The sequence below is a fragment of the Gorilla gorilla genome, chromosome 5 (genome assembly GCF_029281585.2).
Source record: "Gorilla gorilla gorilla isolate KB3781 chromosome 5, NHGRI_mGorGor1-v2.1_pri, whole genome shotgun sequence".
Taxonomy (NCBI): domain Eukaryota; kingdom Metazoa; phylum Chordata; class Mammalia; order Primates; family Hominidae; genus Gorilla; species Gorilla gorilla.
Window position 1 is genome coordinate 170,436,045 of NC_073229.2, and position 25,803 is coordinate 170,461,847.

The following is a 25,803-nucleotide window of genomic DNA, read 5'->3' on the forward strand; positions in this document are numbered from 1 at the left end:
AAGGGGGAACTAATATTGCAGATGGAATTAAGGTTGCTAATCAAACGAATTTAAAATTGGCATTTGCCTTAAATTATTCCTTCTCTGATGTTAAAATTATGTTAGTTGGTTTCTTTTTGTTTACATTTCCCTGGTATGCTTTTGCATATCGTGTTGTTTTCAACTTTTCAATCTGATAAGTTTTATTTTAGGTGGGTCTGTTGTATGCAACATAGTTTTGGTTCTTTGAAATCCAATTTAATATATTATTTTTATTATAATCTGTGAGTTAAGCCAATATTGCTTTTTTTGATAAATATATCTTTTTGACAGAAATATGTATATATTATTTTGAACAGATATATTATATATATATTTATTTTATACTTTGTAAAGCCTTCCTTGAGGTGTTTTATCTCTTTGCTTCTGTAGTGTGCATGTGTGTATGTAGGTACGCACATCTAGATCTTCTGATATTTAGGAAAATTTTTGTTATTATTCTAAGAAAGTCCCCCTTATCTTCTCTTTCATTTGCTACCACAAATACTTCTTAAACATAACCATGAGGAAGTGAAAGACTTTTTCACAGGAAACTACAAAAGATTGCTAAAAAAAATTAAATAAGACACAAATAAATGGAAAGATATGCATGGATTGGAAAACTTAATATTCAATATTTGTGGATTAGAAGATTTAATATTACTAATATGATAAAACTATCTAAACAAATATGTAAGTTTCAATTCAATCTTTATCAAATTCCAACAACTGTTTTTGGAAAAATGGAAACATGGATCCTCAAATTCATATGTTATTGCAAGAGGTCCCAAATAACCAAAACAATATTGAAACAGAAAAAGAAATTTTAATTACTCACATTTTAATACTTCAAAACTTACTACAAAGCCATAGTAATCAAAACAATGTGGTACCAGCATAAGGACAGATATTAACATATAGTCAGGTGCAATAGAATTGAGAATCCAGAAATAAACCCAAATTATTTTCAGTGAAGAAGCCAAGATCATTCCATGGGAAAAATAGTCTCAACAAATATTTCTGAGAGGACTGGATATCTGTATACAAAATGATAATGCTGGACCCTTCCCTCACACTATATACAAAAATTAATTCAGTATACCAATGACCTAAATATAAGAGGTGAAACCATAAAATTTTAAAAGTAAACATAGGAGTAAATCTTTATGACTTTGGAATTTAATTCTTAGCTATGACATCAAATGCATTACCAATGAAAGAAAAAAAATAGATTAATTGGACTTCAAAATTTAAAACTTTTATACATGAAAAGACATTATCAAGAAAGTGAAAAGACAACATACAGAGTGGAAGAAATATTTGCAAATTATATATCTGTTGAGGGCCTAGTATCAAGAATATATACATCTTACAACTTAACAAAATGCAATTAAAAATAGATGAAGGCCACAAATAGACATTTCTCAAAGAAAACATACAAGTGACCAACAAGCACAGGAAAGTAGTCACATCATTAGCCATTACAAAAATGGTAATCAAAATCACAATGAGATACTATTTCATATCCAGTAAGATGGCTAGAATTCAAAAAATGTAGATAACAATAATTAATGAATTTGTACAAAAATGAAACCCTTGTACGTTGCTGGTGGGAATGTAGAATAGTGTAGCTGCTATGGAAAACAGTTTGGTAGTTCCACAAAAAGCTAAACATAGAATTACCATATGACCCAGCATTTTCATTCCTGGATACATAACCAAAAGATTTGAAAACAGATAGTCAAAAAAATGCATGTATACATATGTTTATAGAAGCACTATTCATGATAGCCAAAAGATGGAAACAACCCAAAAGCTCATCAGCAGACCAATGGATAAACAAATCGTAGTATATTGATACGATGTAATACTATACATCCGTACAAAGGAATGAAGCACTGATATACACCACACAATGGATAAATCTCTAAAACATCATGCTAAATAAAAGAAGCTGGATGCAAAAGTTCATGTATTGTGTGATTACATTTGCATATGAAATATCCAGAATAGGTAAATCTATAGAGATAAAAAAGTGACTTGATTGCCAGGGACTGGGGACAGGGAGAAATAGGAAGTAACTGCTTACTGGGTATGGGGTTGTATTTTGGGGTAATGAAAATATTTTGGAATTAGATAGAAGTGATGATTGAAAAACATTTTGTATGTTCTGAATGATACTGAATTTTTCACTTTAAAATGGTTGATGTTATGTAAATTTCACCTTAAGTTTTAAAAATAATTGAATAATTTTTAAAAAAACAGTGGAGAGGAGACGCTTGATGCAGGTGAATTGTAAACATCAGCCTGAGCTGACGTCTCTACAGGACTGACTTTTGCTAGTCCTCTAATAAAGCCAACCAGGTATAAATGCAAAAAACAAAAAAATTATTGGATTACTTGATTAATTAAATATGATTGTAATATCGTCTCTTTTTATATCTTCCTTAATTTGACTTTATATATTTTTTACAACAATATCGTGAGTGATATTGGCATATATTTTCAGAAATCTTTCAGTCTTTGACTGGTTTTAGTATTGTTATAATATCCTTAATTGGAAAGTTATAATATCCTCAGTTGGAGAATATTCATTTTTTAAATCTCTGGTTGAGTTTTTATAAGATAACAATTATCTGTTCTATGAACACTTGTTAAACCAACTGGTAAATCTAGTATTATTTTAGTGAGTACATTTTAAACTACTGATTTCATTGTTAAATATACTATTGTTCAGATATTATATTTCTTCTTCAGTCAGGCTTACTAATTAAGCTTTTCTAAGAAAACAGTTAGGATTAAATTTTATTGGCTTGGAGTTAAAATTTATTGGCATCAACTTTTTCATAGTATTTTAAATAATTTTTTAAAAAATTTATACTGTATCTGAAGTTACATTATATTTTAATTTTATGCTAAATATTGTTTTTTTGTGCCTTCTCTCTTTTTCATCCATGACAATACTCTCAGAGGATTGAATATTTTATTAATGTTTTCTAAGAACCAAGTTTTAGGTTGGTTGATCGTTTTTATTACATCTTTCCCCCAATTTTATTATTTTTTGCTTTATTTTATGTTTATTCTGTGTTCTTTTCTATTTTCTTAAGTTGAAAATAAGCTCATTTATTTTCAGCTTTTCTCTTTTTTAAAAAATATAAGCATTTCTGGGAATAAATTTCCTCCTAAGAACTCTTTAAGCTACTTCCTATGAATTTCAATATCTGGTATTTTTCTTTACATTCAAATAATATGTTTTAAGTTTCATTTATGACTTCTTTAACTTCAATTTCCTTAGAAGTTTAAAGTTTTTAGTTTCCAAGTAGTTGGAGGTAGATGTGTTGGTTTTTTTAAAAAAAGATTCTAATTTAATTTATGATGCTCAGAGATGTGGGCTATATATTAATTTTTAAAATATGTTGAGACTTACATTATTAACTAGATTAATTTTTAAATTTCCGTGTATACCATCGAAAAACATTCTCCTCTGTTAAGAAAGAGACCCTATACATGTTCATTAGACCAAGCATCAAGCATGTTAATTGTGTGAAAATATTCTAAATCTCTAACAAATTTTGCCAGCTTCTATTAATAACAGAGTAGTAAGTTAGATTACAAAGAGAGAGATTCACATAGAGGAGAGAGATTTCTTTTTATCAATTTACTTTCTATCTTGCTATGTTACTTACTGTACAAATTTCAAATTATTTTGTCTTCAGAGACACTGAATTTCTTTATTCCTAATAAAGATTTATGCCTGAAAATAAGTTGTATCTTACATTACTATAACAACCTCTACTTTGTGTTGGTTAATATTTGTTTGGTTAATCTCTTACTATCTTTTACTTTTAATTATTCAGTACATTCATATTTTAGAAAAACGTGTTACAAAAAAGATATCGACATTTTTCTTTTTAATTTAATAGAAAGTCTCTGTTTTTTTTAACCTGTGAATTTACATATAATCACTGATATATGTGGAATTAGTGTCATCAGCTTATCTTGCGCTTGCTGTTTGTCTTACCTTTCCAGTGCTCTCCCCTACTTTCCTGCCTTCTGTTGGAGAGTTTAGATATTTGATTGATTGTTTAGGATTGGATTAGTTGGATATTTTAATCAGCATTTAATTTTGTTTTGGCCATTTTTCTGAGAATAGTATCATCTATCCATTTATTTATTTGTTTTTCTTTGAGACGAGTCTCACCCTGTCACCCAGGCTGGAATGTGCAATGGTGTGATCTCGGCTCACTGCAACCTCTGCCTCCTGGGTTGAAGTGATTTTCCTGCCTCAGCCTCCCAAGCAGCTGGGATCACAGGTGCCCACCCCCATGCCTGGCTAATTTTTTTTTTTTTTTTGTAGTTTTTAGTAGAGACGGGGTTTCATCATGTTGGCCAGGCTGGTCTCGAACTCCTGACCTCAGGTGATCTGCACACCTCAGCCTCCCAAAGTGCTGGGATTAAAGGCATGAGCCACCACACCCTGCCTATCCATTTCTTTTAACTATTCCATATCACTATGTTTTTGGAATTTCTCAAAGCATAGTGCTAGGTTTTGTATCTAGTTTTAGAATAATTGTCTTTTAAAAGTAAAGTTTAACTCATTTGTGAATCCGATGTCAGTTTAGTGCTCTAGTCTGTGTATGTATATGTATATTATTGAGAGATTATCTTAGTGGGTATGTTTTCTTTTTTAAAAAACTTTAGGTTCGAGGGTCACGGGCAGGTTTGTTACATAGGTAAAATCGTGTCAAGGGAGTTTGTTGTACAGATTATTTCCTCACTGAGGTACTAAGCCTAGTACCCAATTGTTATTTTTTTCTGCTCCTCTCCCATCCTTCACCCTCAAGGGGTCCCCAGAGTCTGTTGTTCCCTTCTTTGTGTTCATGTGTTATAATTTAGCTCTCACTTATAAGTGAGAACATCCGGTATTTGGTTTTCTGTTCCTGCATTAGTTTGCTAAGGATAATGGCCTCCAGCTCCATCCATTTTCCCGTAAAATACATGACTTCATTCAGTTTTATGGCTGCATAGTATTCCGTGGTGTATACATATTTTCTTTATCCATTCTGTTGTAGATGGGCACTTAGATTGATTCTGTGTCTTTGCTATTGTGAATAGTGCTGCAGTGAACATTTACTTGCATGTGTCTTTATGGTAGAATGATTTATATTCCTCTAGATATATACCCAGTAATGGGATTGCTGGGTTGAATTGTAGTTCTGTTTTTAGCTCCTTTTACTTTTAATTGACAAATACTAATCCTTTATATTTATGGAGTACAATGTGATGTTGTGATACATGCATACATTCTGGAATGATTAAATCAGACTACTTGACGTATCTGTCACTACACATACTTATCACTACTTGGTGGTGAGAACATTTAAAATCTATTCTTTTAACAATTTAAAAATACACAATACGTTATTATTAACTATAGTCACCACACTATGATACACTGCTAGAACTTATTCTTCCTGTTGAACTGAATTTTGTACCCTTTAACTAACATATCCCCTTTCCCCATCTACCCTGCCTCCCAGAATGGTAATTCAGAATTCCATTGATTTTAAAAGTGTCTTTAAATTTTGACTTCTGATGGCATTTCATTTGGATCCTAGGGATTTTCAATAATGTTAGATGAGCTTTTATAACAATATCTAGACTTATGTTCTTACATAGGCTGTGTAAATTCAGACATCACTCTTGTGCATGGGGACTTTCCTTTATTACTTTTTCTACCATAGTCCTTGGACTGACTTCAAGCCTCCTCAGGCAACACTTCCAGTTCCATTCTATTGGATTTTGTAAGACTTCAAATATCCCAGTTTTCTGTTTGGGTCTCAGCTTCAGCTATCTGACTTCTACGATTCATGAAGCCATCTTTCACATCACCAGATGGGTGTTAGAATCGATTTCCAGTCTCCAGGGCCTTGTTGATAAGCATTCCCTGATGCATATCATTTGGCTTTGATTTCTGTCACCATTGCTAGCACCTGGGAATTACTTTTTGTTTCTTGACTATATTTCATTTTTTATATATACTTCTGTATTCAGGAGAATATCTGCATTAACTTAGTTGACTACATTGTGAAACTTGTAAACAATTTTTTTTTTTTTTTTTTTTTGAGATGGAGTCTCGCTCTGTCGCTCAGGCTGGAGTACAGTGGCGCGATCTTGGCTCACTGCAAACTCTGCCTCCCAGGTTCAAGCAATTCTCCTGCCTCAGCCTCCCCAGTAGATGGGACTACAGGCGCGTGCCACCATGACCGCCTAATTTTTTGTATTTTTAGTAGAGATGGGGTTTCACTGTGTTAGCCAGGATGGTCTCAATCTCCTGACCTCGTGATCCGCCTGCCTCGGTCTCCCAAAGTGCTGGTATTACAGGCATGAGCCACCATGCCCAGCCAAAAAGTCCAAACAATTTTTTTTTAAATATTCTACTTTTAATGCAAAACGTCAGGGGATACTTTGGATACTTAGGATGAATTAGCAATTCATAGAACTATTGACCCCAAACTGATGAGGACATTTTTGTTTTTCTTCAAATGGCAGGATCTAGAAATTAGAGATTAGAATCACTCGCACTGGGTCTGTTAGGGGGGATTTGTTAATGAGTTACTAAACCATTGGATTCACGTTTGAAAAGCCACAAATTGCTGTGCTTTGACCTTTTGTTCAAATAAGAAAAATAAATCAGTTTTTAAAAAGAACTAAAAGAGATTCTGACAACCTGGTTGGCATCTCAGAATACAAGGGAGCAGCCCTGGAAAATTAACCCTCTATATGCGCACTGCTGACTGTTCTGCTACCATGGTCTTTAGATGCTCATTTCTTAGTCTCTCTTTCCCTTTCATTCTGTGTTCTTTTCTTCCTTTCTTCTGCAAATTACTGAAAACATACAGTTACAGTTACCTTCTCTGTGGTGCTGAAGAATTATTCTTGTTGCCTGAGGCCCCTGAGCTGGGAGTTTCATTTTAGTCATTGCAATGACACTGCAACCCAAGAAACTGCCCAGCCAGGCATGATTGCCAAGAATAGCTCAATATCCTCACTATTTAGTCATAACTCATTCATTCTCTACATTCATTTTATAAACCCCTAACTTCTTATTATTCATGATACCTACCCTCCCTGACTCCATATATACTTTTGTGCCCTTTTCACATATGACTTTAAATTGGCTGAGGGTCAGACTATCTATGGTCCTTATTAAGGAACACTTTTTTTTTCTCTTTTTTACAGAAATTGTGCATAGCTCTTGCTTCCAGTCACCTGTCTGAAGCAGAGCCCTACTCTGAACTCCAGGGCTGCTTTAGAATGAGAGATCACTAAAAAATAGGTGGTAATAGAAATTTTAGTAACGAGGCTGAGCCTATTGGATGAGTTCACTATGGGACCTAGTGAAGCCAAAGTCTAAAACTTCAAATTCCACTCAAACTTTGCAGAATTTCACCTTCAAAACTGGGTCCATTCTAACAGAATCCTAGTGAAGTCCTGTAGCCAACAGTTTGCAATAACACAAGATGATTTTGAGGCCATATGGAAAACTCTCAGAACAAAATGTTAAGACTTTTCTGGAGGGGACTTCGCATATCTTTGTGAGGTGTTTGAACAGTGAGGTGTTTCTGAGCTCCTAATGACATAGAAATAGGGTCTACTGAGTAAGGTGTGAGGAAGAGAGCTGTGGCTTGCTCTAAGCCCTGATGGGCTCATTTATTTCTCTAGTTTTGCTCTCAGAAGTGACTCATTAATCTAGGTTATCAAAATGGGGCCATCTTCTCATAGAAAATGTCATCTTCACTTCCTAGCAAAGACTTTACAAAAGCTATGAAAACACATCAAAAATTTAGAGTATCAAATATACAGTAGATAGCTGAAAAACAAAAGTGTCTACTCAAATATCCTTTCTTCTGATTAACGTAAACCTGCTTAGCCTAGAGTTTCATGGCAATGGGTAATGTTCAGTCATAGCTGCTTGTTCCTGTCTTAGGACCTTTGCACAAGCTGCCCAAAGACTTCCTTCCCTCTGATCTTCACCTGGCTCGTGCCTTCATGTAGCTCAGATCTTAGCGTTAAGTGTTTTCTCTTCAAAGTTGCTTCTCAAAGCACTTGATACTTTTCCTGGCCACCCAATCAAAAATATATTCCTCTTCATTCCTATTACGTGACTCTTTAAAAATTCCTGTATCTAACCTACATCACCGTGTGATAATTTATTATAATTATAACTTTAATATCACCTTCTCCTTCCATCCACATATGGATTTACATGCCTGGTAATTTTTTATTGGATGCTAAACAGTGAGAATTTTACCTTGTTGAGTACCAAGTATTTTGCATTAAAAAAAATGTTCTGGAACTAGTTCTGGGAGGAAGTTAAATTATTTTGATCCTCTTATATTTTGCTTTTATGGTTTGTTAGGCAGGCCCAGAGTGGTATTTAGTCAAAAGCCAATTTTTATTCACTATTGAGGCAAGACCCTTCCTAATACATTATCCAATTCTCCTTGGAATATAAAGTTTTTCACTCTAGCTGTTAGAAACAGTTACTATTCCCAACAATACGTGGCCTCCAGGTGCTACTCCTTCAAATCATATTGGTTGATTATTCCTCAGCCTCAGGTAATTTCATTAAATAAATGGCTAATATTCATCTGAATACTTGTGGGAGATGTACTGCAGACCATTCTCTTTTGCCGTAGCATCTCTTCTGCAGCATTTGCCCTGTAAACCCTGGCCACCCTAGCTTTGCTAGACTTCCAGCTCCTTTTACTCAACTCTGCAAATCCACTGGGCTGTACCTGAGTTCCCCACAACCTCAACCTTGTGCCATGATTTGAAAACATCCAAGCAGTAAGCTAAAAAAAAGTAGTGTTCACCTCATTTCTTGCTCAATAAATTAATAAATTTATTCATTTGATAAGTGTCAAATGAATATGACACGTGCTATATTTCTTCAACTGTTGTGAATATGGTTAACATTGTAAATAAAAGAATTTCATATTTGTTTACATATGTTTTAAAAATATCATTTGATTATGGTTTTCATCTTTTCCCTATTATATTGTAATCTGGAATATTTTAAAGAATTATAACTTTATTATCAGGTACACACAATTACTTGAACTCGTAACACAAATAAAATTGCTTTAGTACCTAGACTGTAATTATTTTAATTGAATGAAAATAGGTTTTTCTAAAATGTTTTTGCACAATTTAAAAAATACTATTGTATTTCTGTTTTTTACTGTCAGTTTGCTAATTAAATTAGTTTACCTGATATAATGCAAAAGTAACATTCATACAGCCCCTGTCAAATTGTAATTGGTGGAAGCAGAAATAGTATTTTCCTGTTATTAATATTAGAATGTATAAGATAGAAGAAATCTTCTAACTATTCAGGTTTGAAATGTGAAATTTTATAGGTTGATTGGAAAATAGCCTCATGAAGAATTGCTGTATAAAAATATTGAGGGGAAATAGGAAATAAGAATTCTCGTATGTTAGTGAGAAATACTTAAGACATACAGCTTTCTGTTAAACAGTTCACAATATATAGTTTTATTTCCAGACCCCAGCTAGAAAACGGAACTCATAACTGAGAAGCAGATGGAGTAGCAGAAGCTGCTAGAGGCAGTGAATGTGCTTCACAGAGAGTCCAGTGCTGTCTGAGGCTGGGTCACTACCCAGCACAGCAGGATTCACTCCAGACACTTGGCGAGTGACCAGGTACCTGCAGGTCATCTCAGGTCAAGCATAGTCTAGTTTACACCCTGCCACCACCATCTAAGAAAGATCCTCTACCAGGAATCAGATATGTTGCTGGTTTGCTGTTTTAAAGTGTACTTCAGAGAAAATTCATCAAAACAACATCCTCACACAGAATCCCAATGCAATGAAACAGCAAAAATCCTTTAAAATTTTCTGAAAATGCATTTGACAGGTGATACAAAGATGAAACACTTTGGAAGTATAAAAACAGAGGATTGCTTTAGAGATGTTTTCTAGTGACTTTTTTTCATGATAGCATTCTCTAACACCTTACCAGTGATGGATTTAAGATCTCATACAAACCTTTAGCAATTAACTCTTTAAAACATATCCACCAAGAAATCCTACTTGAATATTTTCCTTATATCCTGGTTCTCCTTGATTTTATGACCTCTTAGATTTAACAACAACTCTAACTTCTGAAAGAGCAGGCACCTATAGTGAGGGTGAAGGTCTTTAACTAGTGGTTAAGGAGACTTAGAATTCCAGACCACTAAACCATGTGACTTAAAATTTCTACGTATTCACAGACAAAGTTTTCGTCCTATAAAGTGCCCTTCAATGCTGGTGGGCTCAAGGGCAGGAAGTCACACTTTTCTCTCCTTCTAGAATTGACACAAAGCATTTGCCTTTACAAACTAAGCTGTTATGTGCTTTTAAATTGCACATAAACATCACAGCAAGTTCATTTTGTACACATTTTTATGATGGTGACTTTCTTGTACAGACTGTAAACAAAACAAATTTCACATCTTATTAAACCTTAGGGAGAAACACACTTCAACCCTAACCTTTATGTCAAAAGCAGTTATTTTTTTCAAGTTATGTCATTTCAATTTTTAAATATTTACCCTTAGACAGAATTTCTTCAAAGTCTAACTGGTCTTATTTTTATCCTCCTTTGTGTCATGAACTATAGCTCAAATCTTCAAATTGCTGTAGATGTAATTAAGGTGTAAATATAAATACGTTTAAATGTAAATAAACCGGTTTGAGCCTTTCTGAGCAGACTGGACATATGAAAAAATGAATGAGTCAGTCTTTTTAAAATCAATTTGACTGGCCATCATATTCAGCGATGGTAAGCAGAGGACTCACTAGAACAATAGGCAGGTCATTTACCATGAGGGAGGAGAGCAGAATGACCTGATTGAGTAATAGGCTTACAACACTTTGAGGACTTCCCATGGTCTTCAGACTAACAGTGTCTAGGCTGGGATTTATGTGCCCACCCCCATCGCATGCCATACTTCTTTCTATTCTCTAGCTATACTAACTCTTTCTAAGTTCCTTGAATGTGCCAAACTTTTTCTTGTATGTTAATCTGCCAGGAACCTTCTATACCAAACCCTCCCCTTCTCCTCACCTGACTAAGGCTGACTCCTCTTTTGGGTCTCAGCTCAGCCATCACCTTCTTAAAGAAGCCATCTCTAATTACCTCTATCCCCCACTACCTCACACACACAGGTGTGCGTGCACACACACAAGCAGGCACACGTGTCATATCTACACACTAGATTAAGTTAAACCCCCAAGTTATCACTCCCCATGATACTGGTCGCTTTTTTTTTTTGAGACAGGGTCTTGCTCTGTTACCTAGGCTGGAGTGCAGTGGCAAGATCATGACTCACTGCAGCCTCAGCTTCCTGGGCTCACAGGATCCTCCCACCTCAGCCTCCCAAATAGCTGGGATCACAGGTGTGGACCAACACATCCAGATAATTTTATTTATTTATTTATTTATTTATTTATTTATTTATTTATTTATTTTGTAGAGATGGGGTTTTTCCATGTTGCCTAGGCTAGTCTCAAATTTCTGAGCTCAAGCAATCTACCTCCCTTAGCCTCCCAAAGTCCTAGGATTAAAGGCACTTCTTTTTCTTTAGCCTCATAGAGTTTGTAATTCTTTTTTAGTGTCTGTTTTCCCCACAAGGCTGTAGCACTGTGGGGGCAGAGGATAGTGAGTCTTATTCTCATTTGAATTCATAGCAGAACATCTGGCACACAGTGACTGCTAGGAACACACAGAAGTAACAAAGAAAAGAAGAAAGAAAAAAGAAAGAAGGAAGAAGGAAAGAAGGAAGGAATGAAGGGAGGAAGGGAGGGAGGAAGGAAGGAAGGAAGGATCTATACAAAATTGTAGAGTCTCTACCCTAGTGGATTTGGAAGCATATAAAAAATACATTCTCTGGTGTGGCTGGCTAGGCTCTACTGTACCTCAAAGTCCCTTTAGTTCTGGGTCAGGTTAAGTCAGCTATACCTTCAGCAACCCCTGATCTGTTGAAAATGCAGCTCATGTGTGGTTCGATGGGAAGATTCTAGAGAAGAACTGCACTGCTTAGCTCAGCTAAGAGTACATTTATCTCAATTGATCTCAGGTAACCAAGGGTGAGATATGGTCACTAATATTTGTCCAGTCCCTTCTCTGTGAGAAGCAAGCAATAAAAAATGCTTTCTTTGGCAGAGACTGCATCTTTATATTCCACAAACTTCAGGGCACCACTCTGTGCAGAGAAGAATAAATCCATCCCCTGACCAAGACAGCCTTAATATTCTCTTCAGCTTGACTAAACTTTAGACAGGTTTCTTCCTGAGTACAGGCCCCTGACGTCCCTTTTCTAAGAGCATTTACTTTGGAAAACCTAAAACTGTAAATTATTTCTCTGCCTTTTTGAGATGTAGATCGTCTAGTTTCTTGCTAATTTCAGAAACCAAGGAAGTTGTACTGAAGGACAAGGACCTGACAGCCATCCCTTTAAATGTAATCATCAAGAATAGTGGTAAACCCCTCCCTTCCAGTTTCTGTGGGACGGCAGGAGTCTAATGTGACAATTAGCAAACACAGATGCCTAATCACATGGGCCGACCTCGTGCCAGTGGGCCTCCAGTACTTTTCCACTAGCTCACCCGGGACTAAAAGCCTTCCCATCTTTTATTTTAGCAGAGTTGGGTTCAGTGTCTCTCATATGTTGTAATAGTCTTGAACAGAGTCTTCTTTGCGTGTTTAGCTTTGTCTGGTGGAATTTGTCTTTGATATCCTCATAGGCCTGGCTCACATGTGCACCTGAATTAAACTGGGGCTACATTACTTCTGGTAGATAGGAATGTTCTAGAAGGTGATCACATTTCAAAAATTCTATCTCACTGAATAAAATGTCAGTGTGCTCCCATTTAGTGAGAAGGAGAATTCTTTTTATAATTTGAGATGAGATTGTTTTTCTTTAATGCTGCTATTTTGAAGTAACATTAAAAAAATGAACATATCTGGCTACTTCTATGGGAGGCAGATTTGAATGATGTCCCAGGAGGAAAAACTGTGGTTGGCATGTTTCAGAACTATATCAGTTTTCTTATCTATGTAAGGTAGCTCATGTAATGATCTTCGTTGCAATGCTGAAACCTTGTTGAGCTCTTATTTTGAAGGTCAGCCTCTGAGGTACCTAGATTTTATTTTCTTCTGGTTTGGAGAGAGACTGATAGGCTTTGTGGCTGAATGTCTTCCCTCTCAGTAAAAGTGAATAGCACAGAATCTGATGACTAGTGAATACTCATCGAACTTTAATTGTAAGTGTTGCTGTCATCATCTCATCATCACTTTCACAATTGTGAAAAACAGAGAAACAAACAGGATATTATGCTTTCAAAACTTTCTACTCTCTACCAAAAAAAAAAAAAAAAGTTGATGGGTAGTAATGCTGGCTTAAAATAGACTGTAGCCTTTTCTGGATTGCTTCATTCATATATAACTCTGAGCTCTATTTGTGAGATGTTTGTCTTTCTCTCTCCCTACCCCAATCCCTGCATTTTTTAGTGATGGATGGGCAGACAGAGATGAAGTCATTGAAGGTTATGAGGTGGAAGCCAACGGGGGAATCACGATAAAGCTGCAGTCTCCAGAGGTCAGGTCATTTGATGATTATTTCCTGAAACTGAGGCTGGACACTAACACGAGGAATCCCTGGTTCCCTGAGTTCTGGCAACATCGGTTCCAGTGCCGCCTTCCAGGACACCTTCTGGAAAATCCCAACTTTAAACGAATCTGCACAGGTAACTCATGTTCACAAAATAACAACTCAGAGGTTTGGTCATCTCTTCTAGATTTATTGCAGCTTGTTGAATGAGAATAGAAGGTGCCAGGACTAGAGATCCAAAGACAAAATTGCCATCTGTGTTTATAAAATACTAGAATAAGGAGGAAGTGTGTATTACCCCAGGGATTCATGGCAATCTGGAAAGACAACTTTGGTCTCTGTTGGAGCAAGTGATACGAGATAACAGAAGTAAAGGAAAAGCAAACTGAGGAGTCAGGTATCTAGTATTTAAGACAGAAGGAAGAGATTTTATTACAAACATGTTTAGGAGACTTTAGCCATAGACATAAGTCAGCAATACTGGTTAGATCCTCTTTTTTCTTTGTGGCTTGTTTAGATACAGAAGTCAGGAGAAGATGAGGTAATGTGACCCTAAGCCACACCACCAACAAAAGTGTTTGTGGGCATAGAGGCCAAGAAACTGCTCTCTGATCTTTCAGTCAGAACAATGGTTCACAGCTGGACAGATGAGCACCATGCACTACTCACTGATGCCATGTCAGGAAACAGCAGCACATTGTTCCAAGTTCTTCAGGGGCGTGGTGAAATCCACAGGATGTCCTCCTTGCAACCCCTAGTACTACCATAACTCAGATTCTGAAAACTGTAACTTTTATGAGTATTATTATTACTGCATAGGGACATTGCTGTCCCCTGTCCTTTTCAGTATTTTCTATGCTGCCAAGATAAATCATCTTGTCCTTTCATAATGCCATTCAAAGCCAGTTGTTCTTACTGGGTCGATAGCATAGAATAATGGAGCACTCATGATAATGGGTGATGGAATCTATCCATGACCTAATTTGTATTGTAGAACAGTGGTGTGACATGTATATCCTGTATGTAGGCTACGCAGATATTATTTATAAAGGTATAGAATCATATTACGCCCATGTATAAAACACTGTATATAGCAAACAAAGGGGGATAGAGAAGCGTATAATCCATGACTCTTGACCTAGAGAGGCTTGCCATCTCTTTGGGCAAATCAAAACAGATCACATACATGAAATAGACAAATAACAATAGAGGACAACGAGTTTTTACAGGGGATGGTAAGAATATGGCTAATTACATAAAATATTTCTATTTTCGATAGTATTCATAGTTTGATGTTAGAAAATGCTTTCGGATACCAATATATGTAAATGCATCAATGTATGTTTGGCTTCATAAGGTTCAGCAGAGTTCAATGGGAAATTGCTTGGTATGGATCTATTTTCAAATAAGGAAGTTTCAATCTTTTAGAACTTCCTCAGTGTGGCTTCTAGGGAGGCGGCGAAAGGCAGGAGAAAGGGGAGACATTGCTAAACAATAACCCACCTCTGCCACGTAGGTGTTTCTACTTTCTCTGAAATAATAGACATCTCCTTTCTCTGAAATAATAGATAAACCAAGAATAAGCATTCTAATGAACCAATAAATCATCCAAGACAGCCTCCTTATTTGCAAAACAGAGGTGATGAGGGTGAACAGGGGAAAGTTTCCCTAGGCTCATAAGGTTAATGGCAGCAAAGAAACGACAACCCACACCTCCTAGACAACATAGTGCCTATTTTTAGACTTAGTATTTGGTAATATATTATCTCTCATTGCTTTCTAATTGTTTCCTAAGAAATGTTTGCCATCTTCAACTGTAATATCTTTGTAGTCAAGGCATCCTTACTTGCTTCATAGAACCCTATACAACATGGATCTCTGGGAGCTCAGTCAATTCTTGTTAGCTAATTGATCAGTTAATTTACATTTTCATTCAGGGTAGGGAGTTTTGCTGAAGGGCCCAAGGAGAAGAGCAGTGAGGAGCCTACTGAAAAAGCAGGTGAAGGAGGTGAATTGGGCCCGGTAGTGGGAAGCAAAGTGGAGAGAAGTGGTTTGATGGTGAAGACATGTTGAGTGAAGGTTGAGATTTGCTGACAGAATTGTCAAGAATAACTGTAATCTGAGCAACTGGAAAGATGGTGTCACCATTCACTGAGACAGAGGAAGACTTCAGGAAAAAAAGATTAGGGAAAGTCCAAGAGGCTGATTTTGGATAAATTAAGTCTGAGATATCTGATGGTGGTCCAACTATAGATGTCATTTTGTCATTGTGTTTTATTAGTAAAATTCAGGATACTACTTATGCTTAGATCATTTATATAAGGATTTCTAGGAAGATATTTTGTTGAGCTCTCAAAACAAGTTAAAACTCTGCAACAAGGTACACTAATATTTTGGGTTTTTAATTGTGACAGTACATAAATGTCAAGGTTAAAGCTTAAACTTGGGTTAGTATTCACAGCAAGAAATAACAATTTACAAATCTTGATTTATTTTTATGCTGTGCTTGAATCTCAAAGCTATGTTTAAGAGCTTCTTATATGATTACAATCTTTATGAAACATGTTTATATTTGCATTTCATTCTGGAGTCAAGTTCAGCAAATATTTCTCTTTTTTAGGTCTAAGGAAGGCAGGAGGTTTATTTAACTTTTCTATTTGAATTAATTCATAAAACTTATTTATGTTTTATGCAGCAAAATTCTTATACTTTTATCTTTAGCAGTGTTTATCTATATTATCTATGATGTATACATTCATGTATACCTACCTTGGTCTTCGGTTTTAAACTCTATATTTCTGTGAAATTGGCTTCAGTGTTATTGAAGAACAATAAACTTTCACTTCATGTATTATTCTTATCCATTTGAGATCCTTGAATATCAAATGAATTCCATAATCTTCTAACAAATATGCAGACACATCTGTGAAAATTAGTGTGAGGAAGGAGAACTAACCTTTCCATACTATTGATAGCTACTGTTTCTGTCACTCCTTTTTACCTCTTCTAATTGGGTCACTTCTAGTGGTTTGGAAAGTTTTGATATTGCCATTAGTTTCCATAGAAACCATTATTGAACTTAATCCCAGACGTCACTATTTAAATAAAGTGTTTATGTGCACTAGATTGCCAGTTTGAATATTAAAGGTCCCAAGCCCAGGCTAAGTAGTTTAGGAATCACTGTGGCTAATTAAAAAGTATTTCATGTAAAGTACACATCACTGCTTAATTAGTTGAGTATATCAAGGGATTGGAGGTGTGTTAGAAAAGCACTAACTGAAACATCAAAACATAACTTCTAAAAAATTAATCATTGTAGGACAGTGGAAAGAGCTGTAAAGCAAATCAGAGTCACTCTCTTCCAGTAAATGTCTTAGCTGCTTAAAAGATTTGTATCATGTTTGCAATGGCATAGTGCTTTTTCATTCCTGATGAGACTCATTAGAAATTCCATAGAAGCTGATAGGGTGTAGCATTTTGAAGCACTATCACTGGGTCCAATACCAGTTCAGTTATGTATCAGCCGCATGACTTGCATGACCTCACTTAACCTCAGAACCTCAGTTTTGGTAACATGACAACAATATCCACCTCACACAGAACTCTGCATGAATTGAATGAAATAACACAAATGAACTACTTTACAATAAAATAATACAAGTGAAATACTTTGCAAACTGAAAATACTTAACATAAATGTAAAATGTTACTACTAGTGTCATGTCTTATTAGAAAACAGGGCATGACATAGATCATTTCATAAAAATTACATATTTTGTAATGGTAAGTTTAACTTAACTACATCCCAGGATGTGGAAACTAGAAAAAACAAGACAACAATCTTTAATCAATCACCCTTACATAGTTAGTGTCAATATAGATATTTTCTCTTATATTTTCCCATGCAGTCTTTTATAATTTTTTTCTGATGATGAAAGTAATACATGCTTAATATGCTATTGCATGCACTTGGAAATATACAGAAGCATTAGAAAGCTGAAGAGAATTAAGAATTTGCTCTTATCTAAACATCATTAGTCACTGTTAAAATTTTGGCATGTTTTCATCTTTCTCTATATAGTTTTAAATTATGTGTTAATATTATTTTATATATTGCTGTATTAAAAGAAATGTTTTATACATTGATACATTTGTCTTTGTCGTTAAATTCTTTTATTCTTAATGGCTGCTTAACATTTTGCATTCAGATAAGCTATAATTTAGGCATTTCATTCTTTCTATTTAGGCTGTTTTTGCTTATTCACAATTTTTAAAAATGTTGCAGTGATATAATAAAAAAATTTTCATTCTAAACTTTCTTTTTTACATTTGGATAATTTTCTTAAGTTGTATTTCTAGAAGTTAAATTTCTAGAAGTTTAATCAAAAGATATAAACATTTCTGGCTGGGCATGGTGGCTCATGCCTGTAATCTCAGTGCTTTGGGAGGCTAAGGTGGGCAGATGGCTTGAGGTCAGGAGTTCAAGACCAGCCTGGCCAACATGGTGAAACCCCATCTCTACTAAAAGTACAAAAATTAGTTGGGCTTGGTGGCGGGTGCCTACAATCCTAGCTACTCAGGAGGCTGAGGCAGGAGAATCGCTTGAGCCTGGGAGGCAGAGGTTGCAGTGAGCCGAGATCGTGTCACTGCACTCTAGCCTGAGTGACAGAGCAAGACTCTGTCTCAAAAAAAAAAAAAAAAAAAAAAAGAACATTTTTAAGCTTTTGAAAAGGAGTTCCAAAAGGCAGCTCCTACTAACGCTGCTTGAAACTCTATGCATTCTTTTCCATTTTATTTTGCATAATTATCATCACAGTGTGCATACAATTCTCTGTCTTATTTCACTCAGGATTATATTTTACATAGTTTTGATGTTGCTGCATGGTCTTTATAACCACCATTTTAAAAGCTCCATAATATTCTAACGAGTTAAAATACTATAACTACTGGCCATTCTTATGTTGTCAGTCATTTAGACGACGTTTAATTTTCCTTCTTACATAAAAAAAAACACTGAATATGGTACACAGATTTTTCACAGTTGTTGTTACTGTTTTGGGATTGTTCCTTTACAGTAGATTCCTAAATATAATTATTAGTAATAACTTGATAAATTTGGGGTCCCTTACAAATATATACTGCATTTTCTTGCAATATGGCAATATTTGCATATTTAATATTTGCTCCGGCTAGCAGTATATTAACTGTATGAGTTCATGGGGTTTATTCTGTCCTTATCAGCCTTTTTCACACCTCAGTGAAGTTATAGCCATTATTTTATTTTCTCTCCATATTCTTTGTACCAATTGAGAACAGATGGACACAATGACTTTTAAAATTAGTCTATATTACATTTGGCTATTTTAGAAGACATAATGAAAGAATCTGGCTGGTATCTAATTCTCACCAATAGCTCAGGACTGGTAAGATGATGATAGCTAGTCTAGTGAAAACATTTTAAGACTTTCAAGCAAGGGAAGTCTTACTCCAATAGTTTGGAGGCTGCCATTCACAATTTTAGACTGATAGTGATTTTCATAATATATTTGCCTTATTAGGTTTCAAATTTTATGGACTCCACTTGGAATTAACTTATTTTGTAAGGCCAGATAAGATCAGTCCATTACAGTTTGATCCAGATTAAGATGTTCCATAAACTGAGATGGGTTCAGTTTACTTCAGCCCATTAGGTCCTTTGGTAATAACTTCTCTTTATCTCGGGAAGTTTGACCCAAATGTCAATATGTACTCCTGAAGAATATCATTTGCTTTCAACCCGGAAGTTGGTATTATTAGTTGGGGTTTGTGGAAGACATTACATTTCTTCACCCCTTTTTGTATCCATGCTCTTTGAAATATGGCTTTGTAGCGTCTCTCCTCGAGAGGTAGAGTTTTGTTCCCTACCTGTTGAATCTGAATTGACCTTACCATTTATTAACTCTAAGTTTAGGCCTTAAGAGACTTGACCTACTCTCATTTTCTTTCCTGGAACCTTACCTTAGCCATATGAATAAGCTTGAATTTATCTGGTAGAAGATGAGAAATAACATGGATCAGAAACAGGATGACCTCTCAGTTGAGAATGTCCTAGATCAGCCAGTCCCCGGCCAACCCACCACCTGACAGTTGACGCCTGAGTGAGCCAAGGTGAGATGAGTTATGTCCAACTCAGAGCAGCAGAACTTCCTAGTTGACTCCTAGATTCATGAACTAAATAAATTATTATTGTTTTAAGCCACTAAGCCCTGGGATGGTTTGTTATGCAGCTTTTTTGGGGCAATTGATAACTGATAAAGGTATTCATAGCTTTGTAATCCATGGAGTAATAGTTGGTTTAATTAAATTATGGGACATAATTCCTCAACCCAATAGTAGAATGCTCAGTCTTTTCCCATCATAAGAAGAATGGTGCAATATTGCACCCAGGATCTCGTCGAGCAAAGCCAAAAAGTTTTATAGATCCTGCAGTCAAAAGAATTTTAAAGCCCCCTTGATCCAAGGCAGTTAAACTATTCCACTTAGGAAATCTGCTGTGCATACAGGAAGTGCTGAAAAAATGGGGTACAGTTATAGCTTAGTCAAACAAATACTGTCAAAATAAAACAGTCATATGTTCTCATACAGTGCTGTTATAAGTTGCTTTATGGGAATAGGTTTTACAAGTCTTAAATGTGTTTATATATCTTAGTTGGAAGAATGAAAGTGAACTGACTGTGTGTCTCATCTGGACCTTATAATGTCTCAGACAAATCTGATTATCACACAGATGAAGCTCTGAGAGTAACTATTCAATAGGCACAATATTGGCCTACCTATCTCTTATTAACACTTTTGATTGGCACTGCCAAATGTGTTAGCCACTAGCCACATGTGTCTATTTGTATTTAAATTTAAATCAGTGAAAATCAAGTGAAATGAAACCTTCAGTTCCTCAGTTTCACTAGCCACAGTTCATGTATCAATACAGGTACTAGAATATACATTTTTCTGTTTAAAATAGTTTATTTCTTATAAACATAATAGTAACAGTGATACATGAGTAACAGCATGAACTTACAAATTGTGAAAAAAAATGCTTTTGGTTTCGTAGTTTTACATAGCATGATAGGTAACAATACTTTGTTAATGTGCTGTTTTGATTGATCATATGATTTTTCCTGCTCTATTTTCTGGAACCTTATTTATTAGGTCATTGAAATTTATACTTTTAGTAACCTCATTTTCATTACATATGATTGAGAATGTTATCATTTGCTCTTGGAAAATGCAAGATCACACATAATTTTTTACTTTAATTTTGAGAAGGATCTTTCTGCTGATGCAATTGTTACAGTAACTGTTAAGAATATTTAGGCCTCGTGCGGTGGCTCACGCCTGTAATCCCAGCACTTTGGGAGGCCGAGGTGGGCGGATCAAGAGGTCAGGAGATCGAGACCATCTTGGCTAACACAGTGAAACCCCATCTCTACTAAAAACACAAAAAATTAGCCGGGCACAGTGGCGGGCGCCTGTAATCCCAGCTACTCAGGAGGCTGAGGCAGGAGAATGGCGTGAACCCAGGAGGCGGAGCTTGCAGTGAGCTGACATAGCGCCACTGCAGTCCGGCCTGGGTGAAAGAGCCTGGGCGAAAGAACTCCGCCTCAAAAAAAAAAAAAAAAAAAATATTTAGTAAGCTTTGACTTCATTGAGATAAATTTTTTGATAAATCATCCCAAAAGACAAATTTTAGCATAGAGTTGATGATTATCTTTGAACAACTTTTCTAAAAAGATTTAACTCTTCATACAGATCTGGTTTTTGCAAATCTGAATTTGAGTGTAAATTTTTGAAATAACCATTTTAATGTCATTCTTCTGACGTTTTCTGTAATTAGTGACTACCATATTGGACAGCATAGATACAGAAAACTTCTACTATTGCAGAAAGATCTATTGAACAATGCTGCTCTAAACTGTGTTCTACTTTCCTAACTCCACAAATGCAAGTTTGATTGTTTCTGTAGTATTTGGATATAATTCACAAGTTAGTGATTTGAGACTGATCAACTTGTTGAATATCCTGACGAATTACAACAGCTGAAAGTTGACTCACTCTTTGGTATGAGCCAACGCTGCCAGCTTGCTTGGTAATTCCTACAGATCTGATGCCCAACATAGGGTGGACTGGTTCCCACACAGACCAGGCATGTCTCAAAGAGCCTAGTTAAGTTCTTTAATCCATGTCATTTTTAATATTGGATGGAATCAGAGAAACATGCACATGTTCTGTCATCCAAAAATTATAAAGATTGATGCAGGGGCATGAGTTATTGGTTCTTTTACCTTATATTCATCTTGATTTGTTTCCCAAAAGCTCAAATAATTTTTAGTAGCAGATACAGACTTGAGGTATAAAAATGGAAATTATGAGGCATCTAATGGCATCGAGAGAGTAAACAGTTACTATTTTATCTTTTATATGCAAGTGAATTTTATTTTTACTATGCCTGCAAACCAGTTACCTAGAGATTGACCTAAGTTTCATATACTTTAGTTATTACTAGAATTTGGTTATAACTCTTAATAAGTTCTTTAATTAGATCAGTTTTCTTCTTATTGAATAAAGTATGTATTTCTGAAGTTGAATGGTCTGTCATTTGGTTCAGCTTGCCTTCTGAACAAGTTTGAAGTGAGTGTTTTCAATGATTAAAATCTATGACTGTTCATAAATATTTCACCGTGGATGAGTATCTATTTAGGTTAGTATCTATTTAGATTGTTTCTATGGCATTTTCCCATGTCCTCTAAAAGTGTCGCTTCTCATCAGGAGAATAGTTTTGTATTTCACGCCTTGTATACATTTGCTGCTGGGAAAATTCATATAAAATAAAGTCATATTTTCAGTCATCATAAAAAGTAACAGTTGTTCAGGATGGGTGTGACCTATTATACTTGGGGTCTGGCCCATTTACTCTTTTTCTCCTTATTATAGTTTTATTAAGGTATAATAGATACATTACACACATTTAAAATGCACAAAAAATTGATCAATTTTGATGTATGTATATGCCCAAGAAACATTTACTGCAATTAAGATACTGAACATATTGCTTCTCAAATTCCTTTGTGCCTCACTGAAAATCCCTCTCGTCTACCCCTCTTCATCCCATCCCCAGGCAGTCACTTATTGATTTTCTGACGCTATATTTTATTTGTAATTTCTATACTTTAATATAAATTGAATTTTTATAAAAGAGTACATTATAAACTCTTTTCTGCCTGCCTTCTTTTACTCAGCACAATTATTTTGAGATTCATAATTGCATTGTATATATCAATAGTTAATTCCTTTTTTTTTTTTTTTGGAGACAGAGTCTTGCTCTGTTGCCCAGGCTGGAATGCAATGGCTGGATCTTGGCTCATTGCGACCTCTGCCTCCCAGATTCAAGCGATTCTCCTGCCTCAATATCCCAAGTAGCTGAGATTACAGGCATGTGCTACCATGCCCGATTAATTTTTTTTATATATATATTTTTAGTAGAGATGGGGTTTCACTATGTTGGCTAGGCTGATCTCGAACTCCTGACCTCAAGTAATCCACCTGCCTTGGCCTCCCAAAGTGCTGGAACAACACTTAACTCCTATTAATTGAAGGGTAGTGCTCCATTATTTGTGTATCATAATGTGTTTATTTATTCACCTGGTAATGAACATTTGAGTTGTTTCCAGGTTTTGGTTATTTCAAATAAAGCTGCTATGAATATCTTTATACAAATCTTTGCATAAGCATATTCTTTCATTTTTCTTTGGTCAGTTCTTTGGAGTGTAATGGCTGCATCATGTGGTAAGTGTGTGTTTAACTTCTTTTAATTCACCTGTTGGTCTTATTCACTATGGAGATATATGATTGGGAAAATAGCATCACAAAGGGATTGAACACTGAGAAGGCAAGTGGCTTGTTAAAGTTCAAATACCAGTGAGACTTCTGAACTGCTTCTTGAAGAGTGTATTCCGTCATTCCATTTTTTTTTTATTTGCAGATGGCAGTTAAGGTGAAGGGGTTATTTTATGTTCATATTATGAGCCAAGTCTTGGGTCGTAATAGCTACAAAACATGATTTCTAATTAGCTAGATTTCTTATTAGCTGCTATGGAATCAGGGTTGTCGTATCTCTGAACAATTTCCTGAGTATGTTCCCTAGTGATTAATTCTCCAGTGACTGCTTTTCCGAAAAACTAACCTCTTACCCAAAGTTAAAATATTCATTTGTGCCCTAATGACTGGGAGATTGCCTTGTATAATCAACCCGCAAGTTATATTTATGGTATAGTTCCCATGTCTCTAGGCCACAGTAATGCACTGGGGAGTTATATTTTATATCCAAGAGCTATTTGTCAAACTTCACACCAATGAGCTGTGTGAGGCCAGGAGTTCAAGACCAGCCTGGGAAATATTGCAAGACCCTGTCTCTCCAAAAAGTTAGCTGGGCACTTTTAGAGGACATGGAAAAATGCCATAGAAACAATCTAAATAGATACTAACATGCACCTGTAGTCCTAGCTACTTGGGAGGCTGAGGTGGGAGGATCACTTGAGCCCAGGAGATCAAGGCTACAGTGAGCTATGATTGTGGCACTGCACTCCAGCCTGGGCAGCAGAATGAGAATCTGCTTCTTAAAAATAAAAGTAAAAAAGAAATGCCGGTGAATTGAATCCATAGAGATGTAAATAGATCTGGACTGAATACTCCAGTCAGCTTAATACTATTATGCAATCCATTTGGCTAAATTAATAGCTTAAGCCTTTGAATGATGTAAATAAAAATCTGGTCCTTCAGAGCTGTAGTTCTCAAGCATGGCTTATTAAGACCATCGGGAAAGCTTTTACACAAAACTTTCCTATATTAATCTGGGTCCTACGCCATACAAATTGAATCAGAATCTTTGGAGTGAGGCCAAGCATTTATTTTAAGGACAAGAAGAAATTCATACTTAAAATTTATGAGCCATTTAAATTTTCAAAATTCAGAACCATCTGTCACTGTCCAAGTTGAGAGCCTGCTAAGGTTTTGGCCCTGGCTGTGGCATCTGAGATAGCTAATGAGATTTTAGTAATTCATGACCTGAATCAGTCTCTTTTGTTTATTTATTTATTGGTAGGCTTGTTTTGCATTTGAAGTATTGGCATTCCGAAACCAGTAAGTCATAACCAAATACTGTATGCCTCCCTGTCCAGATTGGGTAATTCTTAGATGTATTAATTTTGTATTGCTGTCATAACAAATTACCACAGACTCAGTGGCTTGAAGCAACACAAATTTATTATGTTTCAATTCTGTAGGTTAGAAGCCTATGACGTAACCTCTAAGACCCTGACAAGAGTCTCCCTGGGGTAACATTAGAGGGTCAGCAGGCCTGCATTCCTTATGAAGGCCCTAGGAGAGAATGTTCCCTTGCTTTTTCTGGCTTTTAGAGGCCACTCACATGTCTTGGCTCATGGCCCCCTTCCTTCATATCCAAAGCCAGGAACTTTACATCTATCTGACTTTTCTTCCTTAACCACACCTCTCTCTGGACGTGACCAGGGAAATTTCTCCACTGTTAAGGATTCATGTGATTGAGACCTAGGTAACCCAGGATAATCTCTCCATCTCAAGGGAAGATTAGTTACATTCGCAAAGTCTCTTTTACCATGGAAATGAATTTATTCACAAGTTCAGTGATTAGGACGTGGGCATCTTTGTGGGACTGTTACATTGTCTACCACACTAGGTGTCAAGACAGCACGGCATTAGCCTCTCCAAGTCCCTACCGGCTGATTCTTTAGTGCCTTCTACTGCTGCAGGCTGATTCTGTAAGATATAAGTCTTTGGAAACAGATTTTAAAAGTCATTTGTATTGTGTTCCTGTGAAAGGTAAAACATCCAGGCAGTTGACGACATATATTTCTTGCATCCACTCTCAGGGAAGTCTCTTATTTCGCATCATCCTCCTCCTTGGCGTCCTCTGACGGAGCATGCTCCTCTGATTGGGGACTGTCTTTTTGAGGGCCGGGGGACTGTCTTTTTGAGGGCCTTGGGACTGTCTTTTTGAGGGCCAGGAGGCTGTCTGCCTCTACTACCTGAC

At 35.9% G+C, this 25,803-nt stretch overlaps 1 protein-coding gene across 5 annotated transcripts in view; it reads left to right on the forward strand.

The window, feature by feature from the left end:
* The window catches only part of GRM1 (glutamate metabotropic receptor 1), a 478,923-nt gene that overhangs the window by 333,370 nt on the left and 119,750 nt on the right, over positions 1–25,803 (forward strand). For all 5 annotated transcript variants that reach the window (XM_055391792.2, XM_055391793.2, XM_019030188.4 and 2 more), the window contains one exon: positions 13,601–13,836. In XM_055391792.2, coding sequence (XP_055247767.1) covers positions 13,601–13,836 — 236 coding nt within the window. The remainder of the gene's footprint in view (positions 1–13,600; positions 13,837–25,803) is intronic.